This window comes from Penicillium cinerascens, assembly GCF_028974065.1.
Source record: "Penicillium cinerascens strain IBT 15544 chromosome Unknown contig_5_segment0_segment0, whole genome shotgun sequence".
Taxonomy (NCBI): Eukaryota; Fungi; Ascomycota; class Eurotiomycetes; order Eurotiales; family Aspergillaceae; genus Penicillium; species Penicillium cinerascens.
This window is the reverse complement of record NW_026695294.1, coordinates 2211970-2237456: the sequence shown is the minus strand read 5'-3', so window position 1 is coordinate 2237456 and position 25487 is coordinate 2211970. Positions and strand designations below refer to the sequence as shown.

Here is a 25487-nt window from a genome sequence, read left to right as displayed (position 1 = left end):
GACCTACCATGGAAGTGATTACCCAAGAGATCTTTAATAGGAAGCATACTCATATTGATCATGTCTAAAGTAGTTTCAGGCTCAGCCTGAGACCTTCTTCACTCTGGTGCACAGGCACGCAATCAAAACTCCAAGTCATAAGCCAAAGTGTCGTCACATAGCTCTTCCCTCATTTTATGAACTCTACAGGCATTGTCAGCGATATGTTCCTACAGTGAACACGCAGCATCTTACTCCAAGTGAGCCGGATGCACGGCATAAGTTGCAACGTCCTCGGCCTTCTCCAAGACAGCCACGAGTCCCATATCAAAGCCACGAGCGCGGGGAATGCAAATCGACAGAGGCTGGCCAGCCTCCAATGAGACGAGACCTAACTCGTTGCGACGAGGTATTGGTTGATGTCCCTTGAACGACTCAGTACAGTCAACTCACCTGGAATCTTGCCGACCATATCCTTAGCCATCTGCGACCATACTGCGATTTGCGACTGAGTCACGTCCGGCTTAAGGCGGAAAAGCACTGCAGGGTCGGTCAGTTCTCCGAGAGTTGATATTACTGCTAACGGTAATTCCCCGCATTCAGTGAAGAAAGATGAATTGGGACTTGTACATACCGACGTGGTATACCGGCATGGTGTTTATTTGAATCGGTCTCAAAGGGGCGAAGAAGCGAAAGATGTCAGATGCAAAAGCTGGGATATGGTATGACGACGATGGTGCCGATCTGCCGGAGCGGGGGGGATATCGGGAAGGTCGGGAAAGCTCCGATTTCTCAGCAACTTGATGTGCCTTTTGTTGAACGTGTCCTTATGAAATCCGTTGTTATTATAGTTTTTGGTCAATTGAGACTGTTCAGGTTCAAGTACCTGGCCGTTTTATGGGCGCGTGCTGTTCCACTTAAGCAATTTCTGCGATATACTAGAAATCTTATCTCGGAGAAAATGAAGAAAAATTAAAAAAATCAGTCTCCTGGCAATATTCACGGAACGAAGTCGTGTTTAGACCAACTATAGAGAGGTCATCCACGTCGCTGAGCGGCAACAAGATCGAGTGGGTTTTCCACATACCGTTTCAGGCCATACTATTGCAGGATCGATACCTCCGTACCCAAACTCCAACGCAAACAGTACATTGTGAGCGAATTCATCACCGAGTCTGCCGGGAAGCAGCTCGCAGAACTTGTCGCTCGTCATAGCCACCGTAATCTAAGCCTTGAGTTTCGCAAAAGATTCGGAGGTAATTTAACCACGACACGTATTCTCCAACAGCAAACAAGAAAAGGGCTGGATTAGGCCATCAAGGCGGAGAATAGAGGACCAAAAGTAGGAATGGACGTCATGCATGTCGGCCAGATATTTGCATAACTCAGATCTAGGTCATATCTATTCAAAGATAAATCCCGCCTATTATCAAAGCCTTGGAACCAATTTACAATGGAAGGGTATGGAGCTCTATAGGAGGCTTGGGGGCTACTGTAGGTGTGTACACTTTCCTTGTTCTCGTGCGAATGAGTTATTGTTGATGGTATGAAGCAAACGCAGAGGGCAGTGGTCATAGGATTCTTTCAGGATCTACAATAAATAGGGTAGAGAAGGTCTAGGTGAAGGGTCCTTAGTTAGTAGGCTATAATATATAGGCAATTCGAAAGGATCAAAAATACAAAAAATATACAGCAGCCAAAGTATGGTAGTAGTCACTGGGAGTCGCTTGACAGGGTGTGGGTGGCTCAAAACTCTATTCAGACGCAGTGATCACCTATTTTCCTGAAACTCCACCAATGTTCATCACAGTTTTTAAGCAATGTCTCAGACTTACCTGATAAAAGTCAATGTATAGACGCATAGTGAGTGAGGAGTCTCGACAATGAATATTCTTGGAATGAGAATCCTTGCAAAGGGAAAGCAAAATAGAAAATAAACAGAATGAGTCAGAGTGTTACAAGCAGCGAAGGTATGGAACAATTGGGAGACGTAAAGATGATCATTTTGTAGGGTTCCTGAACTGGTTAAGAGTAATCAATCACACAAAAAACGGCGCGGTCTGAGCACTAAAATGGAAGGGAATGCTAAGAAGAAGTGGCAGACGAAATCCGGTACTCAGGTATCGAAGAGTACAAGCAGCTTCTTCGATTTAACGTTGAATCAGTGGTACGCCCCCTCGTTGTGACAGCTGTCTATTTACTGCAGGCCGAATGGAGGTGTAAATCCTCGGAGAATTCCCGAGTGCCTCTCTCACACGGGGTATAGGCCGATCAGATCAGCGAGTCATCACAACTCACCCCGCATAAGATCGTCCGGACCGTTCGGCCGTAAGGAGCTCCAGGTAACTTAGTTCCCTAAATCCCCGCGGTAGCGTCCACCCATATACCCTAGGGTTGATTCCCTTCGAGTCCCGTCGCCCCGAGTGAAATTCATCATCTGGAGTACTTCGCATATTAGCCATTGTTATATTTGCAGTACACTGGATCTCTTCACATTCTCAAAAAAAAGAACAAAACATTTCTTCAAATTTGCTCTTCTGCAATATTCCAATGATGAGTGGCTCGGCAGATTTTGCTCGTCTGGTAGCATCGGCTGGTGTCCCGGCTTTTAATTGTCCTCCTGGGACCAAGATGCGTATCCTGGACCTGGGAACCCTGGAGGCAGACGAGTCATGGTAGGTTTGCGCGTTTGAAGCTAGTTTCAAGACGTTAATGCGAATGGCAGGATTCTTCGTGGCGGCAATACCAGCACGCTATCTAACAAGAACCCGGAGAATAAACGTCGTCAACTAGTCGTTCTTTCAGCCTTAATCGAATACCCTGGACTTGGTCTTATTCTATATGAAACCGGTTGCGCAGAAGACTTAGAAGTGGTATGTTCACTCGAACCCTCTTATCTTTCGCAAATTTAACGCTGAAGTAGATGTGGCCAGCCCCGGTGACGGACATTTTCCCTCGTATCGAGTATTCCGAGGAGAAAAAACTGCCGGCTGCGATCAAAGCCACCGGGAACGACATCAAAGATGTTAAGGCGGTAGTTATCGGTCATCTCCACCTAGACCATGCCGGCGGTCTCGAGCATTTTGTTGACACCGACGTGCCGATCTACGTCCACGAGGAGGAATTCAAACACGCCTGTTGGGCAGTAGCAACTGGAGCAGACTTGGGCGTCTACTTGGGAAACTATATGCTCCTCGACAGACTCAAATGGAACACATTCACCGAATCGCAGCTGGAGCTTTTCCAGGGCATTACTCTCCACCATTCACCCGGGCATACACCCGGACTATGCATAATGCAGGTCAATCTTGAGAAAGATGGCACTTTCATTTGGACCACCGATCAATTTCATGTCGCGGAGAACTATGATCAAGGCCACCCGCACGGTGGGCTTGCGCGGGATCATACTGCATGGGTTCGCAGCCTGAACATGATTCGACGACTGCAGAGGCTTTTCAACGCGAAACTCATTTTTGGTCATGATAGAGATGTTGCAGCTAAGTATATGACTGAAAAAGCATTCTACGAATGATATGGACCCGTTGGGAAATTAGGATACTCTTGGTTCCATTTTATATAAATGTCAACAGAGCAATCTGTCGCTTGATGACAGCTGCGCAAAAGTGACAGACGTACAAGGGCTGCCCAGAGACTTAATCCTCCTTTTCGGGCCCAAAAGATGTTTTCGTACTTCAATCAGCTATATGGCCAATGAATCCGTGTCTTTGCGGAATTGAACCGCACCGCAGAGGGCTGTATTATCATAGCGGCCTCATTCCACACAGGGACATCCCATAGACATCGGGTTAGTTCCAGAGAATCAGCCGAGTAGCCTACATGTGAGCTCTCTATAACATCCGTCATTCTCATAGCCATGTTCTAAAGATACAAGGGCGTAGGCTGGGTCTAGGAGCAACTGAATGATCTCTTGGCGACCTTGAGCTAAGGCTGCTTGGAGCACCGTCCCATACCATCCACCCTTGGTATTCACATCGATTTTTCCGTGGAAGAGCGTATATATCATGAAATAAAATCCAAGTCAAGAGACGTAGTACAAAGGAGGCAGCACCATGGCTCCACTTTTACAGCTATGACGCTGTCGACATTCGAAAGAGTTACCCAGTTGTGAATTTAAAACACCAGGAGATTGCTTTAGACGATATTTCTCTACCCATGAATGCTGTAATTCGGTAATTGTGTCAAACGGTAACAATGGCCGGCTCCGAAGCACGTCTATTTCCAATGACTCCTCCTTTGCGTAGTTGCGATATCACTTCCGACGTAAGTCCAAGTTCTTGAAGCACGTCGTCAGTATGCTGACCCAAGGAAGGCGGTCCTTCTCTGATTGATGGTTTCGATTTGCTGAACTTCACGGGCATTCCTGTAGCATAAGTCATTAGTCGTAGTACCACATATTTTTCCATGATGACCTACCGAGAACCTTGACGTTTCCTGACACGGCCTCGGATTGCTCAACAGTCTGCACCATGTTCCTCGCCGTAGTTTGTGGGTGTGAGAAGACCTTTTCCAAGTTGTTGATTGGACCATATGGCATCCCACTCCCTTCAAAGATCTTTTCCCACTCACTCGTTGACTTGAGCACGAAGAGTCCATCCAGTATGTGCTTCAGTTCATTCCGATTCTGAACTCGAACATTATTATCCACAAATCGAGAATCAGTACACAATTCCTCCTTGCCGAGATAACCACAAAGCGTCTTGAACTGCCTGTTGTTAACCGCACCGACAACAATAAACGAGTCCTTTGTTTTGAAAGCCTCATATGGAACGATGGTTGGATGGCCTGTGCCCCAACGATGCGCTTCTTTTCCAAGATTCATCCACGACATTCCTACGTTGGCGAGAATCGAGACAGTGGTCTCGAACAACGAGGTGCCGATCTTTTGTCCGTGGCCCGTTCTCTCCCGTGCAAGTAATGCCGACGCGATCGCACCGTGAAGGTACAGGCCGGTGCACATGTCCATTAGTCCGACGCCAGGTTTTGTGGGAGGGCCATCTGCCTCTCCTGTTATATGGAGCAAACCGCCCTCGGCTGCCCCGATTACGTCGTAGCCTGCACGCTGTGCATACGGTCCCTCGGCACCATAGCCTGGAACTGGTAGTCAGGAACCATAATCGAGGGAAATTAAAGAAAGAACAAACCGGAAATGCTCGCTAAGATGATAGACGGGTTTATAGATTTCAAGACATCGTAACCGAGGCCCATTTTGTCCAACTTCCCGGGGATGAAATTCTCCACTCTATGGCGTTTTGTTAGGTATCTTCTACCAGATGAACATGCTTCAATTTCCGAAGAGACTTACATAACGTCTGCTTTGCGGGCAAGGCCCAAGATAATATCCCTCCCTTTTTCATTCTTCAAATTAACCGCAATCGAGCGCTTGTTTCGATTGATCGTGTTGAAGTAGATGGAAGTATTAGAAGCATCTGGTTTCCAAATAGCTTCCTCTCCAGCTTCACGCCAGAGTCTAGTGTCGTCCTAAATGCAGTATTAGTGATTTCGAAGGCCCGCATTATCGGGCTGTTGGGAATGAAATAGGAATGAGACTTGTAGACTCACTCCTCCCTGTGGATTTTCGACTTTGATCACATCTGCACCATAGTCTGCCAATATTTGTGTGCAAAATGGACCCTTTCATTTTATTAACATGTTCAGCCCGCAATTTCTCAAAGGTCTCTTACCGCTAGAACACGAGTCAAATCCAGAATTCTAACCCCAGCGAGTGGACCGGCAGAGGTGGCTTTGGCTGTCGAAGTATGATTCCTGCGTAGGCTCAGCCGAATGGAAGTCGTGAGAGTTTGCCTCAAAAGGCATTGTGAAGGCAGTCTTCCAACAGTTCGAGGAAGGCTATACATTGTCAAAGTCTACCTGTAGAGATTAGATGTCTGGCGGTTCGAGATAGGTCATGAGACGTTACTAGATTTAGTAATACCCATAGAACTGCAGAGTCAAAGGTAATCTAGGTCCGAGTTACCCAAAAACCTAGGTCTTCTCGAAGTGTGGTTCACATGGGATACGTTCTCCAAGCCCAATAGTGCGCACCAAATAGTGCGGGGATTCACCCCGGACATCCTCGGGGTTCGGCACCAAAGCCCAGAATGCCACTGTGCGGTTTCGGACTTTCGCCCGAACACGCATCAAGAAGAGTGACCTCGGTATTTCTCGGCGATGATCAGTCCTCACACTCAGTCTGTCTAACACTGGGGTTTAAATTTATCACTTGGGCTTTCCGTAGGCGATGAACCACTAAATATCATGGCATCTCTGGCACGGGGTCTGACCGTTAGTTACTCCCTTTCACCGATTGGAGGTATCAATGCTAACGCGACCTTCAGTCACGGGCATCAATCGCAAATTCCGTGCTGAGGCCTTATTATGAACGGCTTATCGGTCCTAACAAAGGCCGGCGATATGCCCACACCCATGCACGAGCAGTTGAATATCTTCAAAACCACGATACCGATTTGACAGAATCACAGAGAACCGTACGCGAGGCTATCACTAAGACCTGCGCCAATTATTCCGACGAATATTGGTTGAAGCAAGACGAACTCAAGAAATTCCCCGCTGATTTCCATCGAGCCCTAGCTCAAGATGGATGGCTTGGTATCTGCATGCCACACGAATATGGTGGCTCGGAGCTGGGCATTGCTGAGGCAGCCGTGATGATGCAAACAATCTCCGAGTCAGGAGGAGGAATGACCGCTGCCTCTTCCGTACATATGAATATCTTCGGCCTAGAACCAGTTGTCAAATTCGGGACCGAGGAACAAAAGAAGCGTTGGCTTGAACCTTTAATTGCGGGCAAAGAGAGAGCCTGTTTCGGGGTCACTGAACCAAATAACGGACTTGATACTCTGAAGCTACAATCTCTTGCCCGAAGGGAAAAGAATGGCGATTATTATAATTTATCCGGGCAGAAGATATGGATCTCCACTGCGCAAAATGCTCAGAAGATCCTAATCCTAGTTCGCACCACACCCCTCGACGAGGTGCAAAAGCCATCGCAAGGCCTCTCGCTGTTTTACACCGACCTTGACCCCTCCGTCGTGGAAATCACGGAGATTCCAAAAATGGGCCGAGCAGCCGTCGATACCAATACCCTATTCTTCGAAAATTGGCGGGTACCAGCCAACGACATGGTCGGCAAAGAAAACGATGGATTCAAGATCATTCTCCACGGAATGAACGCAGAGCGCATCCTCATCGGAGCTGAGGCCTTGGGCCTCGGCTACGCTGCTTTGAGAAAGGCAGCCATCTACGCGGGGGAAAGAGAAGTGTTTGGGCGGGCAATTGGAAAAAATCAAGCCATTCAGCATCCTCTCGCAGATAGCTGGATGAAGCTGGAGGCTGCACGCCTTATGATCTATCATGCGGCGCGCATGTACGACCAAGGATATGCAGGGGGCGAGTATGCCAATGCTGGCAAATATCTCGCCGCTGAGGCTGCTTTTGAGGCATGTGAGAGGGCGGTTTTGACGCATGGTGGGATGGGCTATGCGAAGGAGTATCATGTGGAAAGGTATCTACGTGAGGTGTTTATTCCTAGGATCGCTCCAGTCAGCCGGGAAATGATCTGTAACTACATCGGTGAACGGGTGCTGGGCTTGCCAAAGTCATACTGACGAGGTGTGGCGTATGGTCCCTGGATCTGAGGAGGAACAGCCGAAGGAAATTGACTTCAATACCTAAGCGTCGAACCTACCTTGGTAACGTTACCGTTGTTCTTAGTGACTCAGCCTGCATCAAACAACAATGTGTAGCTCGTATAGCTCCGCGACGGTTTCCCGTTTGGGGATGTGGAGAAGCCTGGCTTTTTTGTCGACATCGGTCTGACTCAACTCGACGACTTTGTCTCACCCACGTTCGTGACACCGCCTGCTTTCCGGTATTTAACAGCTCGAGTGAGTAGCGGTAGAGCTTCCTGATCAGCTCTCCATGCTATCTGGCGTCCTTGTCCTTCATAATGTTTAAGAAGAAGCCTACGGTAACTGATCACCCTCTCCCCGCACTACCCCTCCTTGAAAGCTATCGACTGCGCTGCCTCGACAACAACGCGCCATGTCTCTGAAATGAAGTGTACTGACATCATGTTAGATCAAGAACTTGTCTCCGTTGCGGTCTTCCGACCGGAGGAAGATCGCCGACCAGATCATCAAAGACTACCAGATCTCCCTACCCTCCGAAACAACCTCCGATGCACCCAGTGCAGGCTCTGCCCCAGTACCTACCCTCTCCTCAATCAGAAATTCTCTCCTTCCTGAGAACTCTTTGACCGCGCGCTTCACTACAACCGCTGGTCCGGATTTACGAGAGGTTCAGGGCATCGTGTACGTTGGCGCTCATCCAGGCGAGGAAGAGCGAGTATTGTGGTTCAAAGTGGAACATGGCCCTGGATACACCAAACGTCTCTATCCTACTGTCTACACACTATGGAATAACCCAAATCTGGTTCCATTGTTATATACTCCGGAGATGGTGATGCGGAAGCTGCATGGTGGAGCGGATCTCATGACGCCCGGCCTTGCGAACGAGCCTCCATTCCCAGCGAAGGCCGTAAAGGATTCAGTTGTTGCTGTCGCAAGCTGCGATAAACACACGGTTCCGGCATTTGTGGGTATTTGTGAGATTGATGTCTCAGCACTTGGTGAAGTCCAGGGTACAAAGGGTCATGCTGTTCGAGGTCTTCACTGGGAAGGTGATGAGCTGTGGGCCTGGAGCTCAACGTCACGGCCTGGGCGTCCAGCCCCCGAGTATATCGAGGGATGGGATGACGAAGACATCGATGAGGTTGAGCAAGGTGTTGGTGAACTGACGCTTGATGAGAAGGAAGATGGGCCTATCGAGACCAGTGATGAGACACACAGTGAAGAGGCTTCAGCTGTCGTGGAAGAATCTACGGTGGAGGTTGAGGAGCCTTCGACAAAAGGTATGTGCCCTTTCACGCTTACTTACAACTCTAGTGCACCTATTCACAATGTTCAGAAATCGACGAGGCCTTCATCAAAGCCTTCATCTATTCCCTCTGGAAACTCAAGCAGGATAATCCATCCGCCCCTACCCATGGCCTGACGTTGCCAGTCTCGCCATCGGTCTTGATTGCCAATCTGATCACGCCTTACCTTCCGATCTATTCAGCACAGGAAGTGCAATTTTACACAATCAAGAAGACCAGCTGGAAGAACGTCAAGAAGTTTATCAAATATCTCGACAAACTGAAGCTTATCAAGGCCAAAGATCGCAGTGGCCAAGAGACTTACGTTTGGGATGTCGACTTTGACGACCAACGTGTGGATAGATTCGTTCCATACAAGCTGCCATCAAAGGCGGCCTTGGAGAGCGGCAACAAGCCAGCTGCTTTGGAGGGTAAAAAGCTTGCTACAACTGGGGATGCCGATCCAACAGTTGGGCAATCACTTACCGTTCAAACCCTGTACCGAGCAACATCGAAGCTCTCGCCAGATATTTTTCCATCTCTTCCCGCCAGCAACCCCAAGAACTACTACACGTACTCGGATGTGTCAAGTCATCTGGATAAATACCTCCAGTCGCAAGACCCACCAATCGTCACCAAAGAGAACCGACGAATCATCAACCTCAACCCCTACCTCGCAAACACCGTTTTCACATCAGGCTCCTCCGAGGATCAAGGTACACTGAAGCGCGGCATGGTGACACGCGACGGTCTACTTAAACGCATCACGGAAGACACTTCAATGTTGCAACCGCATTATGCCATCTTGAAGCCAGGCCAGACGCTGGCAGATGTCAAGCCCAAGGCGGGTGCGACGCCTAAGGCCCAAATCACCATTGAGAAGCGCACAGGCTCGAAGGTTGTCACCAAAGTGACGAACCTGGAAGTCTTTGGCATCATCCCCAGTCTCTTGGCGGAGGAGCTGCAGAAAAAGTGTGCCAGCAGCACCAGTGTCACACAGGCCAATGGTGCCCCCAAGGGTGTAATGGAGGTCTTGGTGCAGGGCGATCAGCGAAAGGCCATTGACACGGCCCTTGTCCGTCGTGGTTTGAAAAGTCAGTGGGTGGATGTCGTGGACAAATCCAAGAAGAAGAAATAGATTTGTATGCACTCATCTAGACTCGCAATATACCACAACCTTGGAATGGAACATTGAATGCATCTCGAGATTCTGGTGCATGCTTTCTGAGGGAATACTATACTCTATATTTACGTAGCAATAGTTTGCGCAGTCTAACAAGTCCATCCATTGGAAGTATATAAAAAGAAAAGGACCCAGAAAAGCCTAGGCCTGTCGTCCCCTTGAACAAGGAGGGAAAAGAGAGCAAATGTAACTATTGTTACATATCGACTCGGTCCAAAGAAAATACCTCAAAGACCAGATACCAGATCCTGATCCAGACAAAGAAGAAAGAACCTAATCCATCATTGCCGCGCAATGAAAATGAAGGCGTATGATGTTGAGGTCAGAGCAGCTCGATTGATTCAAAGAGATGCTGTAGCTGCGCGGGCATGGTATAATCGAGCGTAGAGCGTGCACACTTGAAAAAGCGACTAGTCTTTCTTAAATGTCATTTCCAAGTCAAATTGTCACTGGCGAGCTATCAAAGATATTTTCAAGCCGCGCAGGTGGAGCCAAGACCAGGTGCAAAAGGTACAGCCCAGGGCTCTAACTCTTGTGTTCGCCATTTCGGAGACTGCTGATCTCACATCTCGGCATTAGTGATGATCGTCGAACAAAATGTTCACGTCATCTTGAAAGGCTGAGCCCCATTCAAGAATCAATCATTTATCTCCCCTGTGGCGATGGAGGGGGAGCTGCAGCGCGCATCTGGGGATTTATTCTGAAACCTTCGGCGGGCTCGGCACGCTGCACATAGCGGAGTCTTAAAAGCACTCTGGACCTGTGCGGTATGAATCCTTCATTGGAAAGGCACCCTGGCCAAGACATTTGCATATAGTCCAGGTCTAGGACCGAACCGCCTTGACCGTTTAATCTTATTATAGGCGGCCGTTATTATTTGTTTTTCCTGGGCTGGAATTGGAGAGTGGCATTTGCGCTGGACGGTCCGGAGGAGGCATGTCAAGGAGGGAGCGAGTCAAACGAAAGGGCAATCACTCCTGTAGAACTTGCAAGACAGTTATTCATTTATCCGATGGGTTGACGGTTAATTTTAGCACTCTCAACACCATGGAGGCAAAAATGGCCCCCACGAGGGCCTGGACGCAGGTCTGAGCGCAGCCAATCCATTCCTAGGGCAGCCAGGAGGTTCTGGCCGATGGGCGGCATAAGAAGCGGCTCTATAGCCGACGAATATCGCCGATATCCTCCCGAGGAACGCGTCTCTCTGAGTTGGACCCAATCCAATTGAGTTTCGTCGGTGGTGTGCATACGGGTTGCATAACAACCTGGCATGGTGGCTCTTGGACCGTCTACTAGGCCGTTTCTACTGATAGCGTGAGTGATTTACAGCCGGTGATAGGAAAAGTGTATGCAGCAAGGATTGCGAGAAGGCCATGTTGTCTCACAATCGAGGTTACTCAGGGGCCCGCGGACATTAGGAGAATGGCGATAGCGTAACACAAACCGTGAAAGCATGATAGCCGGACTCGTATTCGTCATCAACAATCTACTTGGAAGGGTGTGCTCATGCAGCGTCTAAGTAAGCACTGGCGGGCCAGTCCGTGTCGGAAGCGAGGGGCAAAAGTATCGTGAAAGTATCTCGCAATGTCGATCATTCTGCCCATCTGAGTTGGATCCATTGAGGGTGAAGATAGCAAGGAATTTAGGGCAACAACAGATGATGCCGGGATAGCACACCCGTGTCAGATACCCCAAGGCGGGGAGGCCCCTTAGGACAATGATGATTGTTTCCCAAGGAGCGAATCGGATGGATGCCACGTAAGACGAAAAACACTTTGAGGTCACCGTCTTGGTCACCGCTTTTGTTGCCTGAGGTGTCTGTTTGATCGCACCGTCGAGCTGTCTGATCTGCCCGGTTGAATACTAGTTGCATGAACTTGACATAGGTTCACATCATATCTATACTGGGATATACGGAGAACACCATCTCGAGTCCGAGTGTGAGGCATCAAGTGTCATCTCGTCTCCCACGTTGTTCCCGTGTTGCGGTTCTGCCGGTCTCGATTGGCACTCACAGTTTTCCCGCTCTCCTTTCTCGACTCCACAAGGCAGTCACTTTCCCTTGACCCCGGCACTCAACCACTCGCCTATCCTCACTCTTGTCCCAGGAGTCATGGTCTCGGGAGACCGATCCGGGTACACCGCGTGATACAACTCTTCTACTGCACGAGTCTTTTGTTCGCCGATCGACTCTTCCCCCGGCCCGCTTCCCCAACAATCCACACGCGATCATCCATCAGGATCCAGAACACGGCGAAGGTTGCAGGTCGCACATACTTCCCCTGCCTTCGAGGACGAGTGATTCAAGGCACGACGAAGCATGGGACCGACAGAGAATCCCTCCTCTCCCACCTTCCCTGCCCTGGACCCCATCATCATGGACGATGAGATGGAGACCACCTTCCGCAACGTCAACATGGATTTTCTTGACCCCACGAAACTGGACATGCCCTCGGAGACGGCTGGAGGAGCCTTTGACGACCTCTTCTCCCATGTCACCCACTCCCGCTCTAATGCCGCTCCCGAGTCCTCTAAGCATCTCCTGAATCAGCACCCCCTGAGGCAGCCGCCTGCCATGGCCGCTGATTCCCCGGCAGAGTCCCCGGACAACTCGAGCCGCAGTTCCTCATCGGAGTCACCCCGAACTCATTTGCGCCAGGCCTCGATCGCATCCACAAACTCCGCCGCCCACAGCGAGAACCCATTGTCAGCCACCGGTTTTCCCTCTGAGGACTGGATGCGTCCCGACTTGGCTTCGGTCAAGGAGGAATCTCCATTCACAATAGAACCGTCTTACCCTATGGATGGCAGCTTTCCGGACTTGGAGTCTAGCAACAAGGCGATGGATGCGGCATTCGATTTCGAAAGTGCGGCGAGCAGCCCCAGTCCGTTGAAAACCGATAACCCGCCTCAGCCCAATTCTCAGCACCTAAGCAAGTCACACCTTTGGAGTCCGTCAAGCGTTTCAACTGTACCGGCATCAAACGATGCCCCGGTAGCACCATCAGTGAGTCATCCCAATCCCCGGTATGCTTCGACATGTTCTAATTTATGCTCCAGGTTCATACACCCGGGTCCCCCTTCTTCTCCTTTGGACTGAAAGAACAATCTCCTTTCTCGGGGTCTGCTCACGGTCTGTCCGCTCCGCAATGGACCGGGCAGTCCCCATCCTCGCTTTTGGAAGAGAGTTTCGGTGGCATCGATATGAACGGACAGTCCCCGCTCAACCCTTCTTTATCGCATAGCATGAACTTTTACTCCCCCGGCTCGTTACCGTTCCCGGCCAATCTCGTGTCTTCCCCGGCCCAGCATCAGATGGATACCGCGAATAACTTGCAGCCTGTTCTGACAGTCCATCCGACATCTCTCAAATCTCGCGTCGAGACCCAAATTCCCATCCGATTAACGCTCTCTCCACTGCCAGCCGGCGTGAAAAAGTTGCGCCTGCCGTCACACACCATCTCCAAACTCAAATTCCTCGCCCCTCCTTCTACCGAATCTACTCCCGACACTCTCCGATTGCATACCAGTCTGGTGTGCTCGAGCGCAATGCAGGACCGAGAAAAGTTAAAGCGGGCCTTTGCTCGGACACGGGGTGAGCGGAATGCGAATGGCATCGAGGAGGAGCGGCCATTGGATGGTGGAGATGTGAAGATTTGTGGAGGTTGTATCCAAAGAGAACGCAAGCGCGCTTCTCGCAAAAAGCAACGAAAGCCTGAGGAAGATGAGCTGTTCCAGAAAGATGAGGAGAAGCGCGTGATTGTGTTCAACACGAGTGAACTCAAGGAATGGACAGAACCGCCCAAAAACACTTCTTCTGGCTATAACGAAATGCCGTCAGCTCCCCCGGGATCGATGCAGGTAGAGTTGCCAATGCGCATTGCATGCTACTGCCGGCATCAGAACGAGAAGCTTGGGTTCCAGGTCATTTTCACGGTTAAGGATCACATGGACAACGTTGTTGCTCAGGCCATCACAAATTCCATCATGATCACCGACGATCACAAAACGCAGGCTCCATCTGCACCTCCCACGGGTCCTGCAGCAGCTCTGTCAGACGGATCTTCGTTGCCTGGTGCTGGTGTCTTTTCATCCGGTCTAAATGGCGAGAACGGCAAAGCCAATGGTGCATTTGCGTCACCACAGTCCCCCACTGACCTTCAAGGTCTCCAGCAAAGGTTCAATTCGCAATACCAACTGACACCGAGCTCATTCGCTACAGCTCAGTCCTCAACCAATGGCGTTTCATCGAACTCTCAAACACCTCGAAGCCTATCTCGACAGGCTTCGCCAACAGATTTCCAGGGCCCGCAGACCAAGAGGCGGAAGCACAGCAGTTCAGCAAGACTGCCCTCGGAGCTGACGATGACTCGGATGGAGACACCTCAATCATCGAGTTCAGCTATGAACAATGCTGCACAGCTCGCCGCTGCCCGCGGTTTCACTTCACCAACAGAGAGGCCGTTTGTGACACCAACGGCTATGTCCGGGCAATATGGAAATGGACCCCCGACGCCTAATCAAAGCAACGATCACAATCCGTTCTTCAACCCCAGGCCTGCTCAACGACAAAGCTTGGACAGCCTGGCTCAACAACCTATGGGATCTGCGCCTAACTCGGCACAGCCCAGTCGTCCCGGCACCCCTGGTGCTTCTAGCCGCAACGGATTCCAGGATCAGAACCTTGCTCTCGCGCTTGGTGCCAACTCTGCAAGTCAAATTTGGCCTTCACTCGCTACTACTCCCAACCGGTTGCCGTCGGTGATCCACAAACTTGTGCCTGCTGAAGGTTCAATTACCGGAGGTACAGAGGTTACATTATTGGGCAGTGGCTTCTACCCTGGTATGGAGGTTGTCTTTGGTGATACTCTCGCAACTACCACCACATTCTGGGGTGATAAGTGCCTTAACTGCTTGACCCCTCCTGCTCTTCAGCCAGGGTTGGTGTCAGTGATGTTCAAACACGAGCACCCGACTTTCGGTCAAGTGCAGCAACCTCAGACGCTCATGCCCAAACAACAACTATTCTTTAGATATGTGGATGACCGCGAGCTGCAAATGTATCGCCTGGCACTCAACATTCTTGGACAAAAGCTGGGCAGTCAAGCGGATGCATTCCAGACAGCTCAGCAGATCATGGGAAGCGACCCAAATGCTATCTTTAACATGCAAAAGGATATGCAGGGCGGTGGCTCCTCTGGTGGTCATCAGCGACAGGTGCCAGGGCACGAATCCCAGGGCAAGCTCAGCGATCTTGATTCCAAAATGCTGACTTATCTGGAATTCATCGACTTGGACGACAGCCCGCGGCCCCCACGCTACAACGCTCGCAACACAACCGGTCAGAGTCTTCTTCACTTCGCGGCTTCGTTGGGTTTGACCCGATTCGTCGCCGGACTTTTGGCGCGCGGAGCCAACCCTGATGTACAAGATAACACGGGCAATTCACCTATGCATCTGGCCGCTCTGCATGGTCATGCTCACATCGTTCACCGACTTCGTCTGACAGGTGCCAATGCCAATGCCCGCAGTGTGCGAGGCTTCACTCCTGCCGACTTGGCGACCACCCTCACTGCCCACCAGGCTGCTTTGCTTCCGTCTCGTCACTACCGGTCTCGCAGTGTTGGATCCCTCGGCTCCCGCCGCAGGCACAGCAGCACTGCGTCTCTCAACTCCCTTTGGGAGGCCTCGTCGGCTTCTGGCTCATTGGGCCATGCCGTCGACGACTCGAGCGATCTGGAAGATGACGAGGATAGCGAGGACTCTGATGGCAATCCTCTTCATTTGAGCTTGTCACGACGATCAAGCATGCATCAAGATGTCATTCCGCCGGTCATGGACACTGTTGAATCCCCTGCGACACCGGGCGATGCTCGTGGGTTCTCTACGCCAGAAACGATCGTCGCATGGCGGAATCAGCTGGCTGCACAGATTCATCAGTTCCAGCAGAGTGTGGCCAATGCCTTCCCCAATATTCCTGCTCTGCCTCCCATGCCCGCGCTGCCGGATTACCAGGCCAACCAAATGATGCGTCGCATCACTAATCTGGTGCCTAACCGACCTACCGCTCGGGATGGATGGTGGGATCTATTGAAGGGCAACACTGCCCAGGGTCACACTCAACCCCCGTCCTATGATGAACTGTACCCACACCAGCAGGATTCACCGGAAGAGGCCGAAATGAAGAAGTCTGCTCTTCTGCGTGCAGCCACTGAGGCGGCTTTGGACCAGCACTTCGAAGCACAGACCAATGTTGGCTCTGCGTCCGCATCTACATCAGCCGCTGCTACTACAACCGAGCGTCCTGCATCAGCCAAGGACGATCTCAAAGACATCACAATCGGCCGAAAGGTCATTTCGCGTGAACAACAGAAGCACCTCCGAGAGCATCAGGCCCGGCGAATGAAGGGCCTGGGCAGCGACCGGAACCTCTACTTTGTTTGGGTAAGTCTTTACTCATCCTCTGGTTAAACCATCTCACTAATATCATTTTAGATTCCCCTTCTGCTTCTTGTTGTTTTCGCATGGATTCGCAACTATGTGCCCGGTATCTGGCAAGGCGTCACGGAAACCTATGATTTTGTGAAAGCTCGCGCAACACAGCGGGCTGTGGAAATGGGCATTTAGGGATATTTTCTTTTGTTTAGTTCTTTTTCCCCTTGCTGTCTTTGGGTCCGGTGTTTCCGTCTGAGCGAGTTGTCTGCTCTCAGCCTTTTCTTGTGCCTCTTTGGCCTTCTATTTTTTATTTTTTTTTTCATTAGCTCTGCGTATAATGATAGACTACGACTATATACATTCAACTTGAAAGGACGAAATAGCCCTTTTGGTTAGCTTGCATAGATAAATTGTTCACACAATTGAGCTCTTTTACAACAATACCGTTTCAAATTTCCAGGCGTTGCTCCTTATCAGAAGTAGATAGAGACTTAATGGAATTCAATTACTGCGAGCACTGATTCTGTGGAGGCTGATTATAATACAATCTCATAAGACTCCGAGGTCAAAATAAAGACGGGTATTCTGATCAGTTGAAATGTCTTCCTTGTTCGCAGAACCCAAGAAAGCCAACATTGTATAGATGGAGCCACTATTTCGCATCGGGAAATGCGAAAGGCGCAGCTGAGTCAGTCATCCGGTCAGGTGCTGATCCAGATTGCGCAGTGGTAGAGATCATGAACATGACCTAATTTCAACATCTTGGGGCCTTGAAATTTGTGTGGCATATATGCATATTCACATCAGACGTTCCATGCTATGGAGGAACGTGTAGAACCACGTCGGGATGAAGAGTTCAATTCCCAAGGGCCACCCACCGGACAGCAGATCGCTGAGGAACCATACTCGTCAAATTTCGGGTATGTTCCTCTATTGAATCTATTGTTCGTGTACATCAGCTCATTGTTCCCACAGCTACATTTCTCCATCATTGATGGGAGTCCCATCCTTTGACGGTCTGCCTGATCTGCCGGTCTTTCAAGAGCCTCTATGCGGGGTTGATGGGCCCGTTGAGAAGCTGGAGACGAATACGCCCGATATAATGGAGTCTGGCAATTTCATTTATCCATTTGATGACCTAGAGAATGCTTTCGATTCGGCGTTTCGTCTTCCAGAGACGTCCTCTCTTTACTACTCCAGCGTTGATGGAATGGAGGCAGTGAGTCAAGACCCACTGGCCATCCCAAACAGCGATCCATCGCCATCTTTCTCCAATGAATTTGAGCTACACAGCGAGCCTTTTCATCAAATTTCTGATACAAGCACTGAAGGATGGCATGTCCTCAATCCTCTGGATCGCTGGAAAAATTCACCCCCGGAGATGGAAGCCGCGTATCTGACGGATATCATGGACTCCGTGGCTCGCTCGAATGGCAGTCCATCATCCAGATCACGACCAGGCCCTCAGAACCCAACAACTTCCCATCGCCGAGGCCAAAAATGGCACGGACATTCTCCGTCAGTTGCAGTATCCGAGTCCACCAGGTCAAGTGCCTCGAGTAGCTCTGCATCTTCCGTTCACAGCTTTGGCTCCGATCAATCTGGATCATTCGGTCGATTCTATGTGCGCGAACCGACACGTCGTCGTCGGCGACGCAACCGAAAGGGTTCACCGGTGCTGCACGTCCGTTCCGACCAACGGACTCAACGGCGTCCTTACCAGTGCACTTTCTGTACAGACACTTTCAAATCAAAGTATGACTGGACTCGACATGAGAAGACCTTGCATTTGTCACTGGAGAGTTGGGTTTGCGCACCGTTCGGACCGACATACGAAAATGAATCAACCGGCACGCCACGTTGCGCCTTTTGCGATGTCGACAACCCATCGGATAGCCACATCCAGGAGCATCATTATTGGGACTGCCAGGCCAAGCCGTCTTCATTGCGAACATTCTATCGAAAAGACCACCTCCGTCAGCACTTACGTCTAGTACATGGGATAGACAATGCGAAAGCCAACATAGCGTCATGGAAATCGGAGGTCACAGATATCAATTCCCGGTGTGGATTCTGTGCGGCGACATTCACTCGGTGGTCTGAACGGAATGATCACATTGCCGGCCATTACAAGGAAGGAACTACAATGAAGGACTGGAAAGGCTGCCGAGGATTCGTTCCGGCGGTAGCTCTGGCTGTTGACAATGCCATGCCACCGTATCTGATTGGGATCGAATCTACTGGTATCGACCCCTTCAGTGCCTCCCGCCGGGGAAAGGTGAGTAAAGAAAGCAACACTGCTTGTCAAGAACAAGAACACTCAACCATCCAGCCAACTCCGTTTGAGCAACTGACGGAACATCTCATCCGCTTTGTCCGTGCGAAGCAAGCAGCTGGGGCACTCATCACGGACGAATCTATACAAAGGGAGGCACGCTGTCTCTTATACGGAGATGACGATTCCTGGAATCAAACGGCAGCAGATAATTCCGACTGGCTGAACTTTTTCAAAGACGGAATGGGGATCAACTCTTCAGCGACGATGGCCAGTGCCATTTCATCCCACATATGCTCAGCCCCTATCTTCCCGCTCCCGTGGACCATCAATCCAACAGAGACTATTGGGACACAGGAAGAAAATGGCGCTCGTGAACTGGAAACAGCAGCATTGATTGACCAGTGGATGCCTTGGGCCTGGCAAAGTCCCGAGTGTCTTGCAGAGTTTCGTCGGTTTAATAGCGGCTTTGCCACCTGCCCCGGGGCAGGTTAAGGACCAGTGCCTACTAATGAAATTTAATGTAGATAGAAGTGTGAATAGAAGCCAGCCTCGACTGACTTGATCTCTCACCTTGAGTGTAGATGTAGTGTTTTGTCGCATACAATATGCTTGCCAAGATGCGGTCTGTGCGTAGCCATAGCTGGCTTCGACGGGAGTTTCCTGGACGTCAACAACCCCGCGAACTGTGTCCCACAACAGCACTCCTGGAAGCTACACGAGCTACTGGGTGCACTGCAGAGGATCGAAATGTTCTGAGTGCTATTGGCTCTCTCCGCAACCGCACCCGGGAATCATGGACCCTTCCAAGGCCGCTTCAAGCAATGTGACCGGTACGACCTCCGAACACTTCGGTTCACGCTTGCAGACCTGCTAACGACAAGCGATTTGCAGTTGAATACACGGATCCATCTGGTCTATTCCCTCAGGTCCAGACAGTCATCGAACCGAAGCTTCCCCTGAAGAACCTACACTGGAAATCGCCCACCCGTCCCGCTCGGTCGATCGAGTCGCTCCGTATTGGCTTCACCCCCGCGCCAAATGACCCTGCGGAACGGAAATCATCTAGCGACGGCACTGGAACTATCCCGCACCGGCGGCACCAGATCCCCGGTCTGCGACAGACACCGTACCTGAAAGTCTACCTCCTTCGATGCGACGACAACGATACCTACAAGGCCACGGTGCGCAAAGAACTGCGTGACTGGATCAAAGCTCAGGGCTCATCTACTAGCTCGCAATCAACAGCCAGCAGCCAGGAGAAGCACGATGCATTCGAGTGGCTGATCGTACACGTGGTGCAGGACGGTGATGGGGAGAAGACACCAACAACTACGTCGAAATGGGGCCGGAGCTCAAGTACGGTCTTAGAGAAGATCAAGGCAGACTTCAATGGGTCGTCCAAAACCGCCGTCGACCGCGTGGCACAGTTGCGGCTTCCGAAGGAGGGAATCGCAAAGCCCCCTGAGTTGACCGACCAGGTGGAAGACCTGATTGAGAAAATCAAGAATGGAATACTGGCTTCTTTTGACCTACGCGTGGCTCAATACGAAGAGGACATCAAGGAGAAAGACTCGCAGCGCAGCCTCCCTGGTTGGAACTTTTGCACCTTCTTCATTCTCAAAGAAGGCCTCGCTCGTGGGTTCGAGAACGTCGGTCTCTTCGACGATGCGCTGGCTGGATATGACGAGCTTGCCGTTGGTTTGGATGCCGCTATTCGAGACCAACTTCTTGGAAACAACGAGCAGCATAGCACTAGGCTTCTGGAGTCTAGCAAGATCTGGTCGGAAAATGCCAAAAAAGCCCTGGAAATGGGGACGCCGACAACAGGTGGTTCTGCTAACGAGAATCATTTGGAGATCCAGCCTGAAGATTTCCCACTTAGCTCCGACAAGATGCCCTACCGAGAAATGATCCTGGCAAGCGATATTTCGATCTTCGACTTCCGCACCTATGTCTTTTCCCGACAGCTCACCTTGCAGCTTCGAGCTGCAAGAGCTCCATCGTTGGCTGCCAGCGAGACAATCAAGAAAGAGAAGAAGCCAGAAGATCTCATCTTACTTTCAGAAATCTGTGGCAGATCTACGGAGTTTATCAGTCTCGCCGCTCGCACGCTCCGATACGATCTCGAGTGTGGGCTGGCAGAAGTCGAGAACGATGCCAAGACAGACCTCATTCACAACATGGTGTCTTCATGGACATATTCAGCGGCTCTGCAAATCCTCAGCCAGACATTTGCACCCACTCTCGCGCTTCCTGAATCTTCCCTTCATGCAGTAGCACAACCGAGTGATGTTCCAAGTTCCAACGTACCTGCAACAATTCCAGAGGAGCGTCTCGATATGCCCCGCCGGTCAAGCTCATTGATCTCTTCCTCAAATTCCCGCTCTCCTCGTCCTGTGACCCAGGACATGTCTGATTCTGTCGGGCTTATGCAGAGGCGCTCGACCTTGGAGCATCCAAAGCCTGCTCCCGGTGCCTCGCAAAAGACCGGCTCTGAGCAGTTGGCCTCTGGAAGAGGAGAGCTGCTTCTGTTAGCTCGGCGATCTCTCGAGGAAATCGCTCGGAGACGTGGCTGGTCCGAGAAATGGAATGATCTTGGCCTGCTCTTTGATGACAGTAATCGTTCCGGGGTGAGTGACCTAGCAGAAGTCTCCTTGGACGAAAATGAGGATTCAACGCCGCAAAAGGATCCGGGCCCGAAACAGTCCTCGCTTGTGGGCATTGCGCTGCCCGCTTTGTTGGCTGCGCTCAGCACGAAGGACGCATTTTTGTCACTCTTTGAAGATCTCACAGACAATATCATCTGTCACTATATGGCTGCAAACCGCACTTACTCTGCCCAGACGGCCCTCGCAGAAATTGCTATTTTGCGATTCCGACAGGCCGATTATGAATCTGCTGCGTCCTTCTTCCACCAAATGGCTCCATTCTATGGCAGCAAGGTCTGGGTAGTCTTGGAGGGGACAATGCTAGAACTGTATTCGCGCTGCTTGAAAGAGCTCGAGCGCAATGAGGACTACGTCCGCATGATGCTAAAGTTGCTCTCCAAGTATGCTTCTTATGCCGCGTCGCGCATTTCACACAGTAAGATGGCCCTGTCGGCCCCAACTTCAATCCTGGAGCAAGAGAAATTGGCCGGGTATGTCTCCGGTCTTTTTGAAGCAGCACGAACTCTGCAGAAAGATATCAACGCATCTCTGGTCGACTTTTTCACGGACGTGCATGTCGACCCGGCAATTCAACTTTACGATGACAAAGATGGTTTCCAGATCCGGTTGTCGCTGCGATTCCTGCTGGGTCCGCAGATTGAGGTCGACTCTATCAAGGTCCGGCTGGTTGGTGCCAACAACTCTCAGAATGCGGAGCATTGGATTGAGGGTTCGACCAAATTCGTCGTCAAGTCTTCAAAGACGAAGATCCTCATTGACTCTTCGGTAAGCCGCCTTGTTCCTGCATTCTCCTATTTCATATCTGACATCTTTCCAGACGACACTGCAAGGCAAATACATCGTTGACCGATTGGAGATGAAATCCGGTAATTTGCTCTTCACGTACCACAGTGGCAACCAATCCGCGCTGCCTGTTGGATTCCGGGAAACAGACGAAGCCGAGGAGGCTAGCCAGCGGCCGTACATCTACTGTTATCCTCCTCCAGATGGCCTGCAGGCCAAAGTGGTGTCGCCCCACCTGATCAATCTGGAGGCGATGCGTACGCTGGAGCTGGAGCTCAGCAGTGGACGCAATGATATCAAGGCCGGCACGGTTCGTGTTCGACCAGCCACTGCAGGGCTACGGCTTCGAAGTACAGAGGTGGAGGTTGTGGAGGGCCAGCTGGAGGTGTCGGCTAACGGTGACTCGGGAGTCATCGAGTTTACCCACCTCCCACCCAAGTCATTTGTGCGTCTACGCATTCCGTATACTGTCGAGGAGGCGTTCACTACCCTCTCCGCAAGGGCAGAAGTCGGGTATGAGACTGAGCAGGGCAAATTTGCCTTTTCAACGGCCCACGACATCATTGCGACGCTTCCCATATCGGTCAACGTGCAGGACGTCTTCAAGGATGAAGTGCTGTTCTCACGATTCACAGTCAGCCCCGCCATGCTGGTCCCATTGCGCATCACGAACTGTAGCCTCCCAAGTTCAGAGTCCTACGAGGTGCAGTCCAGCATTACAGGCCCCGTCGCCCTCGATGTCTTCCCCAAGCAACCCGCCTCTCTGCTGTACAAGATCCGTCTCTCGGGTACTCCTAAATCAAGATCACGCAGCCTTCGTCTGCGCGTTGATTTTACTTGCATTGACGACGAATGCTTTGATGCGATCGAGAAGCTCTTCGCTGCTAGCATGGAGTCAAGCCCCTTTGCTCAGTACGCTACGCTCTTCACATCGTACCTCATTGGCAGCTTCCGCAATCAGCTCTCCACCGCAGATTTGGAAGTCATTGGCCTGGTACGAGAGGTCGAGACGCTCTCATACCGCAGTGTACGATGGGACGATCTGCTGGGAGCACTGAAAGACCGCACCGAGGAGATGCGCCAGTGGCTGAAGGCGTGGCATGATGTTAGTCGGCACGCACCCCTTATATTGCTTTCGATCCACATATTAACGACGTTTGATACCAGAACAATCCGGTCATCCGGCTTCCCCAACAGCCCACCATCCCCACCCGGAGCATTGCCATCCCGGTTGAGATTCCCGAAATCCAAGTGGTGCATACGGCGGAGCTGCAGCTTTATCCCAGCTCCGAAGCCATGGGATCCGGTGCTTCCCACGCCGCCGTAGGCCAGATGATCTCCGCTGAACTCTCCCTACGCCACACGCGTCGGTGGTGCTCCCCAGCAACCCAGGAGCATGCAGGCCAAGCGCTGGAGTGTTCGTACGAGCTGCACGCCAACCCGGATCTGTGGCTGCTCGGTGGTCGCCGCCGGGGCAACTTCCTCGCCCGCGAGGGCGAAACCACCCGATTCACCGTACTCCTCCTTCCCCAGAAGCCGGGCCACCTTCTCCTACCGGGCTTAGAAATCCGCACATTTGCCCCTCCGTCGCCACAGCCACCCACGTCCCCGACCGCGCCTGATGCTGCAGCCGGAGGCCCCGTGGCACCAGTTCAGCGCCGGCCCATTCCGTGTGAGGTAGACTACCGCAACCACGGCGAGACGATGTTGGTATTACCGGATCTACGCAAGACGACCGTCAGCCTCAGTGCGTCGGGTAGTCCAGGTGGGCCGTGGCTGGTGGACTCGGAGCGACGGGCAGAAGTGCACTGATCCATGGATGTCATGAAACGACGTGTCCAGACGTGATACCCGTGATGGCCATTGAGCGCTGTGTACTGTACATATAGATCTACGAGTCATGAACCTTCTTCTCCGATTGCAGTCCCTGACTTAGTCACCTATCAATCAGCTCAAAGGGTGCCCCGGTACAGCGCAGAAGTAAATATAGTCTATGACAGCCCTACTTGAATATCGTGAGTCGAGATATCCAATGGCACTAGCGTGGAAGAACTCGTGGTGGCGACCCCGAGATAGGAGCGATAAGGACCTCGCAAAAATGACAGGTGGGGCGACCGCTGGGGGGCGTCTCAACAAAACTGGGCGGGTCCGCCCAACAAGCTCGGTCCCGTACCCGGTACCTTCACACGCCACCCCCCTCGCAGCACTCCTGATGTATCAGTTACCTGGGAATGATTGAGTAGCCAGGCCTCGGACTGCTCTTAGCTAGCATGAACGAAATCCCAACCGGAGACAGCCAGAGTGCAACAGAACAATCACATGCCTCCTTGCGCATGCCAATGGCCACGGATCCTCATGTCCTCATTCATGTTCCTCGGACCAATCCGACGGCGTGTAAAGCTCGCCTGCGCCGGCGCACGAAAATGACCCGCCGAGGCAGGGCGATCGCTGGGGATACCCACATGCTGGAACTCACCGTATTATCGATCTGGGCCCGCATGTGAATATTGTAGTTGATCGGTTTTTTTATCCCTTCGTCCATCATCCCAGAAGCCGGGTGAAATGTCCCGATCCAAGAACTTAGTCAAAGTAGATACTCCGATCCGCAGACGTCTCGGGACATGCCTGAGACAAAGTCTTTGAGCACAAAAGGGAAAATGTTGAGAGCCGAAAACAGCATAGTAGATAAGCAACCGGTCTCTCCCCGCTGAAGAACCCTGCGTGGGTCGTAATTTTGACCCAATGTTTAATTGGAGGTCGACCATGCAGCATCGGCGTGGCGACAGCTGAGATAGATCGGCCAATTGGGCGGAGACGGGGCTCTGGCTGCATGTGTAAGATCGGCTCGGCCAGACGAATGGTCGAGAGACGAGTTCATGCAGGCAAAACTGGTGCGCCGTCGTACATGGCAATAAGGGCATAGTTTGGAAAATTCAATGGGGGAAGTGGGGTCGGATTCCGTGTATTGTTGTATTTCCGTATTGGCGTGACACGCTCTTTGCGCGGTGTCGGGCAGATGGAAGAGGACCCCCGTAATGCAAATACAACCCCGTGGACCATGGACCATGGACCGCGGAATCCCTGTCCCTGCGCTTTTTGGTCCTTTCTGTTCCTGTTACTTTTTTCCTCCCTTCCTCGGAGCTGATCCTTTTTTTTTTTTTTTCATATCTTTCGTTACCTCGCCGGGCGCCGTCGTGTTCTTGT

The 25487-nt window shown here is 51.4% G+C and overlaps 8 protein-coding genes across 8 annotated transcripts; 6 read left to right on the top strand and 2 right to left on the bottom strand.

Moving 5' to 3' along the window:
* Nucleotides 1–122: 122 nt before the first annotated feature.
* On the bottom strand, nt 123–632 carry N7498_005298 (Dabb family protein; the record flags this gene model as incomplete). The annotated part of the gene is made up of 4 exons (XM_058452360.1): nt 123–183; nt 235–370; nt 433–519; nt 614–632. 4 exons carry the CDS (start codon nt 630–632, stop codon nt 123–125), a joined length of 303 nt encoding a protein of 100 aa, XP_058308898.1.
* Nucleotides 633–2529: 1897 nt separating this feature from the next.
* On the top strand, nt 2530–3511 carry N7498_005297 (N-acyl homoserine lactonase family protein; the record flags this gene model as incomplete). Its single annotated transcript, XM_058452359.1, has 3 exons — nt 2530–2654; nt 2705–2852; nt 2903–3511. The coding sequence occupies 3 exons, from the start codon at nt 2530–2532 to the stop codon at nt 3509–3511; spliced, it is 882 nt and encodes a 293-aa protein (XP_058308897.1).
* A 667-nt stretch (nt 3512–4178) lies between these two features.
* On the bottom strand, nt 4179–5855 carry N7498_005296 (CaiB/BaiF CoA transferase family protein; the record flags this gene model as incomplete). Its single annotated transcript, XM_058452358.1, has 6 exons — nt 4179–4360; nt 4414–5088; nt 5142–5239; nt 5303–5478; nt 5560–5631; nt 5682–5855. The coding sequence occupies 6 exons, from the start codon at nt 5853–5855 to the stop codon at nt 4179–4181; spliced, it is 1377 nt and encodes a 458-aa protein (XP_058308896.1).
* Nucleotides 5856–6255: 400 nt separating this feature from the next.
* N7498_005295 (acyl-CoA dehydrogenase family protein) lies at nt 6256–7625 on the top strand (the record flags this gene model as incomplete). Its single annotated transcript, XM_058452357.1, has 2 exons — nt 6256–6282; nt 6336–7625. 2 exons carry the CDS (start codon nt 6256–6258, stop codon nt 7623–7625), a joined length of 1317 nt encoding a protein of 438 aa, XP_058308895.1.
* Nucleotides 7626–7966: 341 nt separating this feature from the next.
* N7498_005294 (putative RNA binding protein Ligatin/Tma64) lies at nt 7967–10073 on the top strand (the record flags this gene model as incomplete). Its single annotated transcript, XM_058452356.1, has 3 exons — nt 7967–7987; nt 8098–8929; nt 8986–10073. 3 exons carry the CDS (start codon nt 7967–7969, stop codon nt 10071–10073), a joined length of 1941 nt encoding a protein of 646 aa, XP_058308894.1.
* A 2422-nt stretch (nt 10074–12495) lies between these two features.
* N7498_005293 (putative membrane-tethered transcription factor (SPT23)) lies at nt 12496–16745 on the top strand (the record flags this gene model as incomplete). Its single annotated transcript, XM_058452355.1, has 3 exons — nt 12496–13125; nt 13179–16562; nt 16614–16745. The coding sequence occupies 3 exons, from the start codon at nt 12496–12498 to the stop codon at nt 16743–16745; spliced, it is 4146 nt and encodes a 1381-aa protein (XP_058308893.1).
* Nucleotides 16746–17547: 802 nt separating this feature from the next.
* N7498_005292 (C2H2-type zinc finger protein) lies at nt 17548–19323 on the top strand (the record flags this gene model as incomplete). The annotated part of the gene is made up of 1 exon (XM_058452354.1): nt 17548–19323. One exon carries the CDS (start codon nt 17548–17550, stop codon nt 19321–19323), a length of 1776 nt encoding a protein of 591 aa, XP_058308892.1.
* Nucleotides 19324–19624: 301 nt separating this feature from the next.
* Nucleotides 19625–24095, top strand: N7498_005291 (putative TMEM1 family protein; the record flags this gene model as incomplete). The annotated part of the gene is made up of 4 exons (XM_058452353.1): nt 19625–19661; nt 19723–22265; nt 22318–23388; nt 23451–24095. The coding sequence occupies 4 exons, from the start codon at nt 19625–19627 to the stop codon at nt 24093–24095; spliced, it is 4296 nt and encodes a 1431-aa protein (XP_058308891.1).
* Between the last annotated feature and the right edge of the window lie 1392 nt (nt 24096–25487).